The 18,910-nt window shown below is 37.5% G+C and overlaps 1 protein-coding gene across 1 annotated transcript in view; it reads right to left on the bottom strand.

Moving 5' to 3' along the window:
* CNTN5 (contactin 5) overlaps positions 1 to 18,910 on the bottom strand; it is a 763,035-nt gene that overhangs the window by 168,745 nt on the left and 575,380 nt on the right. The window contains exon 10 of the mRNA XM_087966176.1: positions 9,575 to 9,677. Within this exon, the coding sequence (XP_087822302.1) occupies positions 9,575 to 9,677 (103 nt within the window). The remainder of the gene's footprint in view (positions 1 to 9,574; positions 9,678 to 18,910) is intronic.

Below are 18,910 nucleotides of genomic sequence, written 5' to 3'. Positions count from 1 at the left end.
GATAAATGGCTACCTGTACATCTCTCCCCTTTCACCATTACAATTTTTGAGTTCTTTGCCACAGTCACATTCCTACTATGGGCTCTATTTTATCTGACCATTTCCAACCTGTGGTTTTTTTCCTCTTGTCTCCCAAGGCCATTCCCACACTTCGTTACAAAGACCACAGAGGAAGAATCTTGATAAATCACACAGATGATTATTAGAATATAGGCAGGTAGATGCATGCATTATTTTACTCATGTACAGGATATAATAGTGGGCTAATCTTGAGTATACACTACAGGGGAAAGTGGGATATACACTGTTTCCCTCAAAATATGACCTACCCTGAAAGTAAGTCCTAGCTTGATTTTTACACATGAGCCCAATATAAACCCTACCCACCCCAAAATAAGCCCTAATTAAGATCCTGCCCACCCCAGAGTGCACGGGTAAAATTTAAACTAGGGTGGGGATGGGTGTGTGTGTGTGGAGCTGCCCTACTACTTACCTTGGGACAGTTGTAGCCAGGCCTCACACACCTGGACATCTGACTTGCTGGTCCTTTCTTCTGCAGCCTTTAGGACTGGCAAGGCTTTCCTGAAGGCCTCTGTAGCTGATAACAAAGCTCCAGATTGATCCAGAGCTCTGTTATCAGCTGCAGAGGCTTCAGGAAAGCCTTGCTGGCCGCAGAAGAAGAAGTTCCTGAAGGCTTCTGACAGTAAAAGGAGGCCAGGGGGTGATGCGCGCAAGTGAGGTTTGTCAGTGGATGACATCCCCTGAAAATAAGACCTCGTGCCTTTTTTGGTGGCAAAAAAATATATAAGACAGGGTCTTATTTTTGAGGAAACATGGCATAATAAATTATTAAATTAACAAATTCTCAGCCCAAAACTACAAGCTGGATGATATTAGAAAAGTTAATATTTCTTAGGATATTCTGCATGAACAGGGTTTTTTTTCTGAATAGGAAAGGTTATTTTTTTCCTTGTAATTTTCTTTCAAAAGCCATCTCTATTAGACTTCCTAGGTGGATGGCTGTCTGATTGTAATATAAATCACATTATCAAATAATTCAGTGGTGTTGGTATGGGTTTTTCCTTCAAATAAATCTACACGACTGTTTTATATATTGCAAGAACACGTTACTTGATGCTTAAAAAGGCTTCTTGTGGAAGTTTCTGGCAATTGCTGCAGAAATTCTTTATAGAATGAAAAAAAAAAGATCAGATTCCTTTGAACCAGGAGGAAAACATTCTGCATTACTCTGGGACTCTACCCACAGATTCCAATATTTTCAGAAAACAATAGATACGGAAATTCAGTTCCTGGCATACTAAATTATGAAAGGGTAAGGTAGAAAACTTTTGCTCGAATCACTAAAAAGACACTGCCAGTGACAGAAGACAAGGCTATACAGACCCAAGGAATATGATTATATGTCAGATCTGCCATCTTCAGTTCTGCTCGCACCCTGCCATAAATAGTTAGAGGAAGCGGGGAGGAAAGGAACTAGACAATTGTCATGCACAGGAAAGAGATGAGCAAGTGGGTGAGGGCAGGGTGTACAAACTTCCCATTGCCACTTTTAACTGCTTGATCCATTAGGGTCCTTCCTAAATTTCTTTTTCTGATTAGAAAGCTACCAGGGGACCCTCCTTCTCTTGTTGGATTGCGTCCTAGGCACCATCTCTTCTTCTCATCCCTCAAGGTCTTCCACACTTATTTGTAGGTTCTTATTTGTTGGTGTTATTCCTGTTGCTGACTGTGAATTCTAATTTTGGTGTTTTTATTTCCATCCCAGCTGTTTTTCTCTCTCTGATGCTTGAATATACATGGATGTATTTTGGTTTGCTGCGAACTCTCCTTGGTGTCAGGAAGGGCATCCAGCCAGTAAATGCTCAGCTGCATCCAATTGCCCAACTCTACTCCAATTTAAGGGATTACAGGGCATAAAAGGGAAATTGTTTTGGTTTCAAAAGCCGGAATAACTTAACATATTTAATTAATGTTACATATTTTGTATTTTAAATTGTTGTTTTTTTCTATAACATTTTAAGGATCTCCCTTGAAATGGGAAGTAAAGTTAAATAATTTATTGATGAATATATATGTATGTATGTATGTATGTATGATGGCTCAGTTTGTTTCACACACACATCTGATGATGGCAGATGAGATTCTGGCTACACACACACACCAAACTACCATACAACCAACAGAATATATATATATATATATATATATATATATATATATATATATATATATATATATATATAACACACACACACACACACACACACACACACACACACCATAGCTTAATGTTGCTGCTTGTTAATTCAGAGGGTTGTTTTTTTTGCTTTTTTTTAAAAAAAAATAAAAACAGTTGATTAGATGGGTTGTTTTTGAATTTCTTTTCTTATTAAGAACAATTGAACAAAGAATGCATCTGAAATGTCTGCAAGAGCTGGGCTTTTCATAGGTTTGACAGACACATATGGCCTTTTTTCTACTTCATTTTTTAATTCCAGGAGCCCGGGGTGATTGGCAGTTCCAAATAAACACCATTAATAAACCATTAATGTGCAACTAAAAGCCCAGGTTTTTCTAAGGAATACTTGCCAACTGCTTACCACAAAAAATCTCTCAGGAATATTTGTCACTCTCACAGTTACAATGGAGCAGAAGCTGTTTGAGATTGCTTGAGCTGAAATCATAAGGAAAACAAAACTGTGGAGCCCTACAGCAAGTAATATTTGGCAATTAGTGAAAGCTGGCATTTGTTTATCTTCACTAAAATGCTGAAAAATAAAAGAGTTCCTGTTCCCTAATGATTGCCTGGTGAAAGGTAGCAATAGAAACATTTGTAAATGCTAACAAGGCATGGAAGAGGGAAAAGAAGTAGGATGAAAAGAAAGAAGAGGAATTTCATGCATATTTACCTCTTGACACAGCCTCAAGGTGTCAGATTAAACCTGAAATATCATTCATCTAATTACTTCAGAGAAGTCAAACAGAATTTGGATAGAACTGACCCCAGTTGTGCAATGAAGGCTGGAAAAGAGAGATAAGGACTCTCAGAGCTAAAATATCTGTCTGGTTCCCAATTTATAGATGACATAACTTGGTAGATAGACCTTTCTTCTGCTCGGCAATAAGACTGAGAATTTGAATCTGATTCAAAGACCACCTTTTTGTGCCAACCATGACTTCCTATTGCTTGACAAGCCACAAAAAGATATTCTTTTCCAGTGAGACAGCCCTAAGCAGTCATTTCCTTTGCTCAAAGGTCAATCTTCACTGATTTAAGAGTCCTGGTGGTGCAGTGGTTAGAAAGCGGGATTGCAGGTTAACTCTGCCCACAGCTAATTCTGATGGGCTCAAGGTTGACTCAGCCTTCCATCTTTCAAAGGGTAGAAAAATGAGGACCCAGATTGTTGAGCACAATATGCAAATAATGCTTCTACAGTGTAATCTCCCCAGAGAGCACCCCTACCCCCCCCCCCCACCCCCCCCCCCCGCACAAACCCTCACTCCCCCCCCCTTTTATTAATAAAATTACCCCCCCCCACCCCACAAAAAAAAAAAAATACACAAAAAACTCCCCCCACCCCACCCCCCCCAACACCCCCCCCCCCACCCCCCCCCCCCCCCCCCCCCCCCCCCCCTTCCTTCCCCCCCCCCCCCCAACCCCCCCCCCCCCTGCTATAAAAGCACTACAGGGCAGTATATAAATCTAACTGCTATTCTTCTTCTTCTTATGCCATATCCATCATCGGACATTGGCGATCATGCTGGCGATCCTATTTTTATTAATAGCCGCATGAAAAAGTGCTGCTGAATTTTGTCCAAACCAGTCCCTTAGATTTTGAAGTCATGATGCTCTTCTTCTGCCTGGACATTTATGACTTCTTCAGATACTGAACCAACAAAATCATTAAGGACAGATCAGGAGTATGGGCTTTTTTCTCTATTTCCATCACGGAACACTTTTGTTAAATGGGAAGCAAAAAACAAACAAACCATGCATTCATGTTTGGGTGAAGGTGCTCAAATGTTTGATGTTTGGCCTAATACAGACATTGGCCAAGGAATTCTGAAATTTGCAATCCCAGCACATCTGGAAAGTACAAGAAGGGAAGGTTTGTTCTGTGTGATTGTTGCAAAATGGGATAACACACCATAGCCAATTTGCCACGAGACAACTCACCATGGGATAATTTAACACTTCAATTTAATTGTTTAAAATAAGTAAAATATTATTTTAGTTTTTGACATTCACATTTCATTCTGTCCCTCCTTTTGCACCCTTTCTTCAATAGCAATAGCACTTAGAATTATATACTGCTTTACAGCCCTTTCTAAGCAGTTTACAGAGTCAGCACATTGCTCCCAACAATCTGGGCCTTCATTTAACCAACCTCAGAAGGATGGAAGGCTGCGTCAACCTTGAGCTAGTGAGATTCAAACTGCCAAACTTCTGGCAACCGACTGTCAGCAGAAGTGATTTGCAGTACTGCATTCTAACTACTGCACCACTACAGCTCTTGATACTATTCCACCATTTCTTTGATATTAGTATAAACCTTATTCCACAGCAAGTTGTTCCATGACAAGCTGGCCATGGTGAGTTGCCCCATGGTGCGTTGGCCATGGCGAGTTGGTTGTGGCGAATTGTCATAGACCTGATTGCTTGTGCAGGGGTATTTTGAGCCTGAGTTCATGTTCAGTTGTCCCTTATCCCTGATTGCAGATATTTACAGGTAAAAATTGCTAAATCCTATGCCATTGACTGATTTAGGAAAAAAAGAACCAGTTGCCATTATTGACAAAATAATACTGATGGTATTCTTGTCTTCCAGTTAGGCAGGTAGGCAGTTAAATAGACCTATCCTAATGTTTCACTTTCAAGCCAATACAAAATTCAAAACTTTAACTTATCTGTTACAGTTTTCACTTTTCTAAATTGATGCTGCCATCCTCAAATTCAAGGCATATTTTTTTTTATAGGACTGTTCAAAGCACAAGAAAAGTTACAGTTGCTTTAAGGGAGCTGACAAGAGGTATGGCATGACCACTCTTAAACTGCTTCAAGTCCATATCTCAGCACAACCACAGAAAATTATTTGCAAGAAAGATGTAGTTGGAGGCAAAATTGTATAAAATAAGTCCATTAGAAGAAATGAGAAAAAGATGCAAATAACTTGTCTGAAGAAAATTCAAATTGAGCCAGAAACATGTTAAATGGTAAACAGGCTTTGACATCAGAAAAAAATAGAAACTTAGTAATGTATAACCAATGCATTTTTATTTCTTAGCTAACATCGAATGCAAACAGTGGAACAGATTTTAAATTAAATGTTTATTCCTTATTATACAGATATACTCATATTTTTGGAAAGGTATATTATAAATCACAGTGGAATAGTTTATATTATGTTTTCTTACTGATATATCTGATTGGGCAGATATCTGCATTTATATTTATGTGTATTCAAATCATCCCATCCCTTGCAATGAAGGGAATTTATTCCCAGAACATCTGAGGGGAAAACAAATCTTTTCTTCCTTTTCTTTGAAATCTGAATCTTTCAAAGAGTTTAGATATGGTTCACAATTCAAAGGGAAAACAAACCCTAAGAAGCAAATTAAGATACATATATCGAGAAAATTGTGCAGGACAATGCATGTAAAAATTTGTACAGATTGTCTTTCTCTTATTTTTAACTCATAAATTGATGTAAAAAGGAAACTGAACTGAACTCAAGACAATTAAAATTGGCTCCATTCGTGACGTTATGGAAGATGGAAGCCACGAAGACATTTAATTTCAGAAATCAGCTGTTTTATGAAATCTTCTCTCATCCCCTCCATTAATCAAGGACTGTTGGCAGAATTTGCTTATTATGATTTATAATATACAGGTCCATTTTTATTCCTTCGGTCCATTTCTCAGTTATTCAATAACACTAGTTATATTTGGGTAACCTTCAAAATAGCAACAGAATGAAGAAGACACTGATCAAGCTTTCTGGGTTTCATCACTGCCCTGCTGGGGACACTACTCATCACACAGTATGCTGAGCCTGCAGCAGTAATATGGTAGGAAAGGACAACTTGTCTTTCAATAAACCTTATAGCTATTATTGACCTTTCCATTAAGAATTTCTGAAAAGTTTCAAAATAAATTCTCTGGATTTTATTGGGAAGACTGAACTAGGACTAGGAGATAACTCCTACTACCAATCAACAGTATTCGAGATATGTAGAAATTAATGTAATGTATTTATTTATTTAAATAAAAATTATTTAAATAAATTTATGTACACTGCTCAAAAAAATAAAGGGAACACAAAAATAAGACATCCTAGATCTAAATGAATGAAATATTCTTATTAAATACTTTGTTTATTACATAGTTGAATGTGCTGATAACAAAATCACACAAAAATTATCAATGGAAATCAAATTTAGCAACCCATGGAGGTCTGGATTTGGAGTTACACTCAAAATTAAAGTGGAAAAAAACACTACAGGCTGATCCAACTTTGATGTAATGTCCTTAAAAGAAGTCAAAATGAGGCTCAGTAATGTGTGTGGCCTCCACGTGCCTGTATGACCTCCCTACAACCCCTGGGCATGCTCCTGATGAGGTGGTGGATGGTCTCCTAAGGGATCTCCTCCCACAACTGGACTAAAGCATCCCCAAACTCCTGGACAGTCTGTGGTGCAATGTGGCGTTGGTGGATGGAGCGAGACATGATGTCCCAGATGTGCTCAACTGGATTTAGGTCTGGGGAATGGGCGGGCCAGTCCATAGCATCAATGCCTTCGTCTTTCAGGAACTGCTGACACACTCCAGCCACATGAGGTCTAGCATTGTCATGCATTAGGAGGAACCCAGTGCCAACTGCACCAGCATATGGTCTCACAAGGGGTCTGAGGATCTCATCTCGGTACCTAATGGCAGTCAGGCTACCTCTGGCGAGCACATGGAGGGCTGTGCGGTCCCCTAAAGAAATGCCACCCCACACCATTACTGACCCACTGCCAAACCGGTCATGCTGGAGGATGTTGCAGGCAGCAGAACATTCTCCACGGCATCTCCAGACCCTGTCACGTCTGTCATGTGCTCAGTGTGAACCTGCTTTCATCTGTGAAGAGCACAGGGCACCAGTGGCGAATTTGCCAATCTTGGTGTTCTCTGGCAAATGCCAAAAATCCTGCACGATGTTGGGCTGTAAGCACAACCCCCACCTGTGGACGTCAGGCCCTCATACCACCCTCACAGAGTCTGTTTCTGACTGTTTGAGCAGCTACATGCACATTTGTGGCCCGCTGGAGGTCATTTTGCAGGGCTCTGGCAGTGCTCCTCCTGTCCCTCCTTGCACAAAGGCAGCGGTCCTGATGCTGGGTTGTTGCTATCCTACGGCCTCCTCCACGTCTCCTGATGTACTGGCCTGTCTCCTGGTAGCACCTCCATGCTCTGGGCACTATGCTGACAGACACAGCAAACCTTCTTGCCACAGCTCACATTGATGTGCCATCCTGGATAAGCTGCACTACCTGAGCCACTTGTGTGGGTTGTAGACTCCATCTCATGCTACCACTAGAGTGAAAGCACCGCCAGCATTCAAAAGTGACCAAACCATCAGCCAGAAAGCATAGGAACTGAGAGGTGGTCTGTGGTCACCACCTGCAGAACCACTCCTTTATTGGGATGTCTTGCTAATTGCCTCTGCTTTCCACCTGTTGTCTATTCCATTTACACAACAGCATGTGAAATTGATTGTCAATCAGTGTTGCTACCTAAGTGGGCAGTTTGATTTCACAGAAGTGTGATTGACTTGGAGTTACATTGTGTTGTTTAGTTGTTCCCTTTATTTTTTTGAGCAGTGTATTTATTAATGCAGAACACTTTGTAGTTAAAAAAACCCTCTCAGAATGACTCATAAGTATTAAAAAAAATCCAGTGGCCCTAAGTGAAATTAGTAGTCACAAAATTAAAATAAAACACCAAAAAGTAGAACAGAATTTTGGATTGGTCTATAATATATCCTATAAACCAGTCTTCAATCTTTGAAAAGAGTATGTGTTTTCTCACTGATTGAGAAGGCAAGGTTTAAAGAGTTTTTAAATAATGATCTCCAGATAGCTTGTTTTATATTGAGAAAAATAATTTAATCTATAGAGCTTGTTCTTATTTTAGGTTTGTATATTGTTTTCCTACTTACAATTGTGGCATATTATTTCTCTTCACATACATAAACTGTTTCTAGTGTCAGTGTTCCAATTAAATTCTCCATGCAATTCAAAACTTCGAGGCAAAGTCCATCAAAATAAGAATTTATTAGAGAAGTCATGTTGGGATATCTGGGGAAAACCCAAATCTGAATTCCTGCATCTTCCCCTGCCCCATTTAATGACTCCCCAGTCACATTAGCCAATTCACCTCATGTCTCAACTACAAACTCCAGTCATTCACTCCAGCTGCCAGCAACTTGTCCTTGATCTCAGAGGACCTCTCATGGACTATGAATGCTAACATGCTTGTGAAGAAGGCAGAGAAGAGGCTGTACTTCTTGAGAATGCTCAGGAAGATAAATCTATCTCATCATCTACTTCTGTCCTACTACCGCAGCATCATTGAGAGTGTCCTGACATACGGCATTCTTGCATGGTATGGGAGCAGCTGTGTAGCGGACAAAAATTACTCTACAGAGAATCATTAAAACTGCCCAGAATATCATCAGGCTCCAGTTACCAGCCCTGGATGACATCTTTGCATCTCGCTGTTTGAGAAAGTCAGATAACATTCTCAGAGACTCTTCCCATCCTGCTTACAATCTTTATGAACTGTTGCCTTCTGGCAGAAGATACAGAACAATTAAAACTTGGACCACATGTTTTCTGAACAGGTTTTATCCCAGAGCTATAATTGCACTTAACAATGAACTTAAGGATCACCACCAGTGAGCTGTTGGACAGTATTACTTGGTCTGTTGTGTGGATGCTTGTGTGTTTTAGGGGGCGGGGAATTTGGTGGGTAGGGGTGAGTTTGGGGATTATCATGTGTGTGTGTGCATGTTGGGTCTGGTCTCTGGGTGTCATGTGAATTTCGTTGTATGTGTATACTGTGTATATACGTACAATGACAATAAAGAATCTATCTATCTATCTATCTATCTATCTATCTATCTATCTATCTATCTATCTATCTATCTATCTATCTATCCATCCATCCATCCATCCATCCATCCATCCATCCATCCATCCATCCATCCCTATTGCTACCTCTCTCTCATTATCATCTATCATTTATCATCTATATGACATCTATATGTCATGTACATACAGTATAGTGATTGATTGACTATGTATCATCACGTTAATATCAACTCTTAGTGGCCATGTAGAATATCTATCTATCTATCTATCTATCTATCTATCTATCTATCTATCTATCTATCTATCTATCTATCTATCTATCTATACATACATACATACATACATACATACATACATGTTATCAGCTAAATGAATGATTTCAGATTTTAAAATAAATTATGAAAGAATGTATACTTACTTGCCCAGTGCAAAGCATTCCATCCTAACAGTAGATCCCTTAGCAGCTGTAACTGTGAATGGAAAATGGATCTCAATTTTTGGTTCATATTCTCCCATCACTCCTGGAAAATAAAGAAAGATCTTTACAAGTAAAATAGCCAGCAATGAAGTGAGATCATCCAATAGCTAGAGAAGAATGATATGATTATTAAGGAAAATGATTACAATTAGGGATACATTCACCAATGCAATCTAAACAGTTAGGATTTTCCAATACCACCAAAGCAACATTTTATTTTTAAAGGAGCAAAATTTTCTTTCTTATGCTAAGTATTCCAAACTAATGGTCAGAATGATGGATATATTATATGACTGTACAGTACTTGGAAGATTTGGGAATTTTTTTCACTTTAATAAAAATGAGTTAAATTTATAATAAGTAACTCCTCCTTTGACACAGTAAATTTTTTATTGTTCCTCAAAATAATATATCCACTTAAAATATATTAAGATTGCAGTTTCATGAACATTTAGCAGGTTGTACCATTACTATATCACTCTTCTTTTATCTTCCCAATAACAAAAATAGTATGGTTAGATGATGACAACCATTAACATGTTAAAATGGTGAAATTGTATAACCAATAGTATCTTTAATAAATATTATAGGAAAATGTATGAAAACAATATGATTGATTGATTGAGTGCCTTCAAGTTGGTGTTAAGTCTTAGTGATTGCCTACATAGATTCTTTCCAGACTGATTGGTCTTCAGTTTTACTTTGGCATGCTAAAAATTGTAAGGGTTTTATATAATGTAAGTAAATAAATAAAATATAAATGTTATTTTAAAAATCTAAAACTGTATACAATTTGGCTTTGTAAATCTAATATATATCAAATGTAAAATTGTAATTGGCTTCTTATATATCAAAGATCAATTTTAGTACCTAAGCTTTAACTATGCACTGCTTATAATATAAAAATATTTGTGTATGTGTGTTTTTATAAGCATCTGTTTGTTTGTTTGCTTCTGTCAGTTCTGAATCTCTTTCTTTGAATTTGAGGGTATCACTTTTAATATTGCAAGAGAGAGAGAAAAAAGTGTCTCTACAACAAGTATGAATTTGGCAATCTCTATAGTGCCTCTCCTTTCCTTGTGAAATAGCTCCCTTAGCTGCAAATTTCCTTAATACATGTTTTATAAAAACAGCTACTACCACAGAGAAAATTAAAATAAACCGATGTTCTTTTGTAAAGAAGAGAACTCTTTAAAAAGAGCTTCATTGGAAACATGTTAGCCTTTACATTAGTTTATTATTGTCACATGGCACTTTTTATTCTTACCAACAAACAAGACACACTTTTAACTCACTGTTTTCATTGGCTCCATTAGACTGATCATTCACATATAAAAAGAAGATATGGTTTAAATATTCTTTGTAGCCCCTATCTAAGGTGCTCCTACAAAGATGAGAGGGTCAACCAACTAATCAAGGAGAGAAACAACCTAGAACTAAGGAGAAATTTCCTAACAGTGAGAACAATTAATCAGTGGAACAGCTTGCCTTCAGAAGTTGTGGGTGCTCCATTACTGGAGGCTTTTAAGAAGAGACTGGACAGCCAATTCTCTGTCCAGTCATTGGTATAGGGCAGGGGTGGGCAAACTTTTTGGCTCGGGGGCCTCATTGACTTTTAAAATTTGACAGACGGGCCACCACCTGGTGTTGAAATGCCTGTCATTATAAGTCAAAATCAAATGAATGCAATCATTCAATCATTCACATCAAACCTTAATTCTGTACCAATCTTCGGCGGGCCAGATTAAAAAGACCAACGGGCCGGGTGTGGCCCACGGGCCGTAGTTTGCCCACCCCTAGTATAGGATCTTCTATTCAAGTAGGGAGTTGGATGAGAAGATCTCTACAGTCCCTATTCTGTTCTGTCTGATAAACACCTCTTCCATACTTTCATCTCCACAGCCCCTTCCCATATTCCAAAAACATGTTTGCCACACCTCATGCTTTCACCCAGACTCCTGTGTTTAACCCTTTTCATCAAACAAACAAACAAAAAACAATGGACCTTTTCCATTGCTGTTTCCTTCAAATTTCTGGTGGCTATTTTGGTGAAGCACAAAAACATTTTCCTCCTAAATTATTTGGATGATCCCAATGTCTATGTCTACTTTAGACTGCATGTAGAGTTCACTGCCCTTCAGCTGTAAGTTGTTCTGATGATGTCTTACATCTAGTTAGCCCAGAATGAGTTATGAAAATGAGAAAAAGGTACATGCCCAGAGGTGGCTTATGCTTTGTGCAAAATCGAGTGTCAAGTATAAACATCTCAGCCTTTTCTCCACAATAAAGACCAGTTGGGGCCAAACCTTTTTCTTCACCAGTAGAAAGTTGAATGTCCATGACTTCACAGCTTATAATGAGAAACTTATTTGGGTGCATTAGAGATGGCCTGTCCACATGTAATGCACACTGTTCATAAAAGAGATCACTTGGGTGGGCTCATGAATGACAGGGTATGATATGTTAGCCCCAACTCCACTGTGTATCTCATGCCAGGTTCTCAGGGAAAGCTGTCAGACAGTAAGAAACACAATAGGAGCAAAGTGGAGAGGTAAACAAATATTTAATTTTCTGCCTGCCATCATGCCTGGAAATCTGCTGCATATTGGTATTTGGGAGGATGTAATTGAGCATCCTGTCAATGTAAAGAGCTGAAGGAAGAATTGGAAAGAGCATTTCATGGCTATTATGTTTCCCCTAAGCTGGTCATAGAGGGAAGCACAGGTAGGTATCTTCTCTGGCAACTGAGGTTAATGAGCTATCATACATTGCATGTCCAACATCTTGTTGTGCAACCATATAAACCTTTTGACATATCATTAACAAAGAGGTTAACAAAGCCTTTTCTTATTCATCAATGGCAGCAGTCAGTTGTAATCAAAGAAACTCAATAGATGAGTCTAACTGCACTTTGAGTAAGCTATATGTAGTTATTTCTTTAACAAAGACCAAGTGCCATTTTGCATTATCAAAGACAGTATCTGGGTCCAACTGGGGCATTTTTCATGTCTGCATTTATTGTTTCTTGCCATCTTTGCTTCAGCCTTCCCTGCAGGCACTTTACATCTACATTGAAGTGGAAGGCAAAATCTGTCTTCCTAAAACTATTATTTTAGAATTTACCTGTTGGAAGGATAGAGAACAAGCCTTGATGTTCTGGTTGTCACCCTTCCAGGTATTTCAAGAGCACTAAGATACCCTTCCTGGCACCATCCTTTTCTTTTCAAGACTTAACATTTCTACTCTCTAGAATTTATCTTCCTAGGACTGGGTTTCAAGTACCCTGATCATCCTCATTCCCTTCCTTTGAACCTATTTCAGTTCTTTGAATCATTCCTATAATATTGGTGCTTAGAGCTTCTCTGTAGTAGTCCCAGACCTAGAGGTACACACCATAAGCATTATTAGTTAGGTAGATGTAACTCACAGAATTGTTTACAATCTGTTCACTATTACTTTGACTTTTGCACCACCTGCAATGTGCTTTCACAGTGTTTCATCCCTGTAGGGAGAATTATTGCTCCATGCTACCAGGTAGTCTTAATCTCTAACAAGCGTACTCTAAAAATAATGGGGAAACACAGAATTAAACTTTGCAACCCAAGAGGTCTATCAGTTGGAATTTATTATTGTGGGAGGGGAGGCCTTTAAACCTCTGCTGGGAAGCAAAACAATGCAGCCCATGAAATTGATTGCATTACGATATCATAATATCTTGCATGCGGCGCAAACTAATGAGCACTGTCATGTGGCTGCTGGGACTATAGAGACAATATGGCAAGAGTCTAAAAATGTCTTTCAGGGAAGGACATTTGGTAGGAAAACTTAAACTTGACATATATTCTAGCATGAAAACTTCCTAATGGTTTAGGTTCCTAAAAGGAGGAGGAACCATTAAAGCAGCAAATAGGTTATAATTCTGATGGACACCAAAACAACATGGATTAGAAACTTGGTTATAGGGTCTAAACTCCCTGAAAAACAATCCTTTTGAATAGATCTCAAATCTTTGAACAGATACTAAAGCAGAATCACTATTCGCTACATGGGATTTTTCCCTCTTGGAAAAATACTTTTATTATTATTTGACATTCAACAAAAGTGGGTTGAACAAGAAGACAAGCTACTTAACCACTTAACCAACCAACCCAAAGCCTTTTGGCTAATACACAAACTTGTAATCAACATCCATAGCTTCTGAAACGTTCCAATATGGAGAATCAAAAGCTAGCGGCATAAGAATATTTGCTGATGATCTCTTTCTTACCGGGGAAGGATATCCTGAAGCTGAAGCAATAAGTGACTTGTTATTAGCAATAGCTAACACTGTCAAATAAAGTTAAGCTAGTTAATAAAATTAATTTGGCTTTAAAGTAGACTTAAAGTACTTTCTACTTGAGACAAAGAGAACTGGCGGAAAACCAAGCAGAGCTAAAGAGAAGAACAAACAAGGAAACTTTGCTTGCTGTCTCGTCTCCAAATGGTTAACAGGATAAAAGATGTAAAGAACTCATGGTTCTGGAGCTCCATATTGAACAGTACTAATAACTGCATTTTGCACTTTAACTGAATTTCATCCCCCTCTCTCTCTCTTTCCCTCTTTCCCCCTCTCCCTCTCCCCCTCCTCTCTCTCTCACACACACATACACACACACACAAACCATAGAAAACAACCTTTCTGTGCCTTTATTGCTTAGTTTGAAAGAAATAGGTTATTGGATACATTCCAGAATGGGGAAACAATCCCATAAAAATATATGAACTTGAAAAGTGCACTTAATGATCAAACAGCAAATGTTGTAAGCTCAACCACATTTGTATTTCCTTATCCTTTGCAAATTTTCTGATTGTTTTTTGTTTGTTTGTTTGTTTTAGTAAAGGCACTTTAACTGCTTCCAGTTTGGTAACAGGGACTTCCAAAAATCTTCCAAAAATGCTCTTGGAACTACTTGTAAACACTTATTGAATAATTCCTCTGAGTGTCTAACTCATTGTAAAAGGCTGTTAATGAAATGATGCATGATCCATTTTTTTTCTGATGAAACTTTTTATCTCTTCAGATAGAATTTTAAATTGTTTTTTTTACGTCTGCACAAAAAGAAATTGAATAGTGAGGAAGAACTGATTGTCAAGGACATCTGCACAAATGAGGTATTCATTTTATTCAGAATCCATTCAAGGAATTCTTGATATTTTTATTTAATTTGGTTCATATCAAGAAGATAAGTTTCCCTTTGCGGCACAGCTCTAAGGAAATAAAAGATTAATATAAAGGCAAGCGAATGTCTATATTTGTAGGATTTGACATAAAACTATAATGTAATTTAGTCATCTCAATGAAGATAAATATACAGATATGTTGTCTCATCAGCATTCTTGTCATAGAATACCACGGCCTAACTGCATTGACTAAAACAAAAAAGAAATTCCAGAAAGAATGTTGTCATCCGTGAAAATTCAAACTCACAGAAAGGATTATGATAATTGGATGTTTCTAAATTTAGGTCTCTTCTTTTTTGCGAAAAAAACTGATAAATATACTGTTTGCAAGCATTGACACAATTGCCTTAAAATACTTTTACTTTATTTTTGTTTGACATATAACCCTGTCTAATGTCTGTATTCCAGCTTATTATTCCTCTTGTTCTATGGAAGCCTTTACCAACATTTAATTCTTAGATGTTATTAGATGCCACAATCTGTTATTATTGGATAGGCTAGCTGGAATGACAGAAACTACATGCCAATGAAAACTGGGATAAAACATTGGGAATTGCTGCTATATCTTTTATTTGGATCTGCAAACTCATCTTATTTTCATCTTTTGAAAGAAAAGGAAAAAAAATAACGCAGCACTATTCCTCTTTATACAGTATATTTCAAACTTTGCAGTAGTCTTCACCTCTGGAACACAAAAATCCAAAGTTAACGGACAGATCGACAGACTGATAAACAAAGTTAACAAGGAAAAAAAAATACTAAAGTTGCAATTTTGAAGTTACAGTTTTCTATGTTTTTATAAAGGATGTAATTTAGACCTCCAAAGAGGGGTTTTCTATACAGTACAAAGCATGTACTGTATAGCCAAAAAGAAACTAGACCAGAATTTGAGAGGGTTCCACCTGTATCGAAAAGAAGATTAGTTGGCAGACATGTCTTCTGCTAGAGCAATGGGTTGAATTAGAAGAACTCCAGGGTCCCTTCCAACTCTGTTATTCTGTAAAGTTTTGTGCATTACTTTCTTATCTTGCCAACTAGGTTGACAGTTCTTAGTGAAATCAGTTATTGATGGGCATTGTATCAGTGGTGGTATTCAGCCGGTTTGCAACGGATTGGGCGAACCAGTAGCAAGAATTTGACATGGGTCGCCGAACCGGTAGTAAGTTCTGGCTGGCCACGCCCCCCATCCGGTTGCCCTCCCGCCCGATGCTTGCTCACCCCACCCACCTGCCTGACATTCGCCTAAGATATTTCTTTGTTTTTTTCCCCCTCCCAATAATCAGCTGTAGATAAGATCAGCTCACCCCTTGCTGAGGCCTAGGAAGGCAAAAAATGGAGGGAGGAGCTCAGCTCCTCTCTCCATTTTTTGCCTTCCAGAGCCCCAGAGGAACCTTGGGGCAGCAAAAATGCCCTCCCCAGAGGCTCCTCTGTGGCTAAGAAGCTCCCCAAAATGGGTGGGGGCTGCAAAAAAAAAAAAAAGAGCCATGCCCACCCAGTCACATGGCCATGCCCATCAAGCCACGCCCACAGAACCGGTAGTAAAAGTTTTTGAATTGAATTCTGCATTGTATATATGTGTACCTATAAACCAATTATTGATGGGCATTGTATATATGTGTATGAGTGGCGTTGGTGGCCACTCTCTCGCCTCATGATCAGGAGGCTGTGAGTTGAATCCTAGGTAGCAGCAGATATTTCTCTCTTTGGATGAAAAGAGATAATATCTGCTGTGAGCTCTGCATAGGTGTCAGGAAGGGCATCTGTCCAGTAAATGCTCAGCTCCATTCAATCACCCCGACTCCACCCTGATGCAAGGGATTACATAGTCATTAAAAGAAAAAATGTATATATGTTTACAGTATAAAGGTTGACAAACATACACACATACGCATAGACTTTGTTTATTTGCTTTCCATTCAGGAATATACTGTACTTTCTTTCCACTGTTCTGAGCATTATAGGCTTATAGACCACTTCAGAGAACTAGTTTTGGCATAATGTATCTAGATACGATCACTTGAACTTAGTCATCTGTGCCTCATAGAAATAAGTGGATATCATACATTTTGTTTGAGCTTGTTGGTGTTGTGTAATAAAATCTCTCTTGTAACAAAAGGAATAAAGACTTTAGATTTCTGATCTGTGGCCTGTACTATTCCTGTAAAAGGATCTGTCAAAATAGCATTTACCCCGGGGAATGAAACTAAAAAACACTATTAACAAATCCAGATGAATTATCATGCTATTTTAGCTGCCTGAGCCAGAAAATAAGTTTTGTTTCCCAGCAGAATTTTGGACATGTTTAATAATAGGGTCTCTTCAAGTTACAGATTGATGAACTTTCTTCTTTCTTTGATATCAGTTGAAGAAATGGAACTGAGGCAATCTTGGAAGGTGGGAAAAGCTTTTCTCTAGACAAATTGAAGATTCGTTTGTATTTAAATATAGTATAATAAGATTTCTGTCCCAGTGTTAGGTGAATAAAAAATTGGAAAAGTTATATACAGTAATCAGAACAGCAGACTATTAATATTAGGAATAAACTTCCTAATGCCTTCTAGTCTTACAATATTAAGTACGATTTTATTATGAAATGTAACTGTTATTACATGCTGTTTTTCTTTTGTGAACCAAAATAGGTAAGGCAGGGGAATGTTGCTGTGTAAAATTCAGGAATCAAGGAAGGCACTTTGTACTGGGACCCTGGAACTGAGAAGAGGGTTCTATTTAACTCTTGAAAATTCCCCTCCAAATTATTTTCCTCATCAAAAAAAAAAAAAAAAAAAGGTGTGTGTGTGTGGGGGGGAGAAGCAGAAGAGTTTGTGCAAATTTTTTCTCTAAGAAGGCAGATAATTATTTTCTTTTCTTTCTTTTTTTGTAAATTTTATTTGAGTTTTCACAAAGAGAAAAAAAAATACAAATAAAACATCTTTTTTGAAAGTAGCGTAATCCCGGGTTACATTTCTTCGTACAGACACAAATTCAGGTTCATGCTCATTTTTATATTCTATTCCATATCAAATTTTACATTTTCTGCATAGTTTCTTCCCTCTTTTAATTTTCTCAATTTTATTTTAATTATCTCATCTCAATTCAAATCATTGTATTTATATTTTTTGTCTGTCCTGTTTCAATTATCTATTATCTTTTCTCATTAAACAAAAATTCTCCTGTAGTTACTGATTGGAGTATGATGCCTTTATATCTTTTCCCTAAAGTTGTAACCTTCAATATAATACATAACTTCCATTCGGATTCTGCTTGGTACATTCTTAAAATACACACTGTATTCTTAAAAAAAGAAAAAAATTATAAATGTATATAATTAAAACAACATTCCATTCCAATTCAATTCTATCATTAATATTAATATTCATTAAAGTCTTAACATCTTTAACATTACTTTTCAATTAAATATCATACTTCTATGGGAACAATTATAAGCTTTCCATAGTTAATTCCCCCCCCTTCACTTATATTTTATAAAACATTAACATTAACATTAAATGTTCCCGTTCCTTCCTAATTCAATTTTCTCATTTATTTTATTTCACTTATTTTATTCACAAACATTTCATTAAATTACACTAACTATTTTATCCCTCATTTTAATCATACATTGTTTCCAATTTTCTAAAGTTATTTCTATTACTAATATAACAATACAATCTTATGTACCTTTACAGAATCCCTTTTTCAGTTAGATTTTCACCCATTATCTCTAAATAGGTCCTGTTTCTCTATATCTTGCTCCGGTCCTTTGTAACTTCTTTTCCTTTCCTTCTTCCCTCTCTTCTTCTCTCTCCCCTTTTTACCCCCTTTCTGTTGCTTTCCAGTATTATACTTATTTTTCGAATTATTTTTCTTTTCTTTGGTTGTTTTTTTAAGTCTTAAATTCTCCATTCTCTTTCCCCACTTTCCTTTTTCTTCCCCACATAAAATTGCTTGTTCATTAAAGATGGCTTCTTCTTTGTCCCAGTCTTCTTGTTTTGCCGTCATTTCTTGTTGTTTCTCATAGTTCCAAATCTCCATTTCTAAGAATTGAAAAACAAAGCC

Source organism: Notechis scutatus, chromosome 5 (genome assembly GCF_049901735.1).
Source record: "Notechis scutatus isolate UNSWTSFEM ecotype Mainland chromosome 5, rNotScu1.2, whole genome shotgun sequence".
Classification (NCBI taxonomy): domain Eukaryota; kingdom Metazoa; phylum Chordata; class Lepidosauria; order Squamata; family Elapidae; genus Notechis; species Notechis scutatus.
This window is presented reverse-complemented; position numbering and strand designations above follow the sequence as displayed.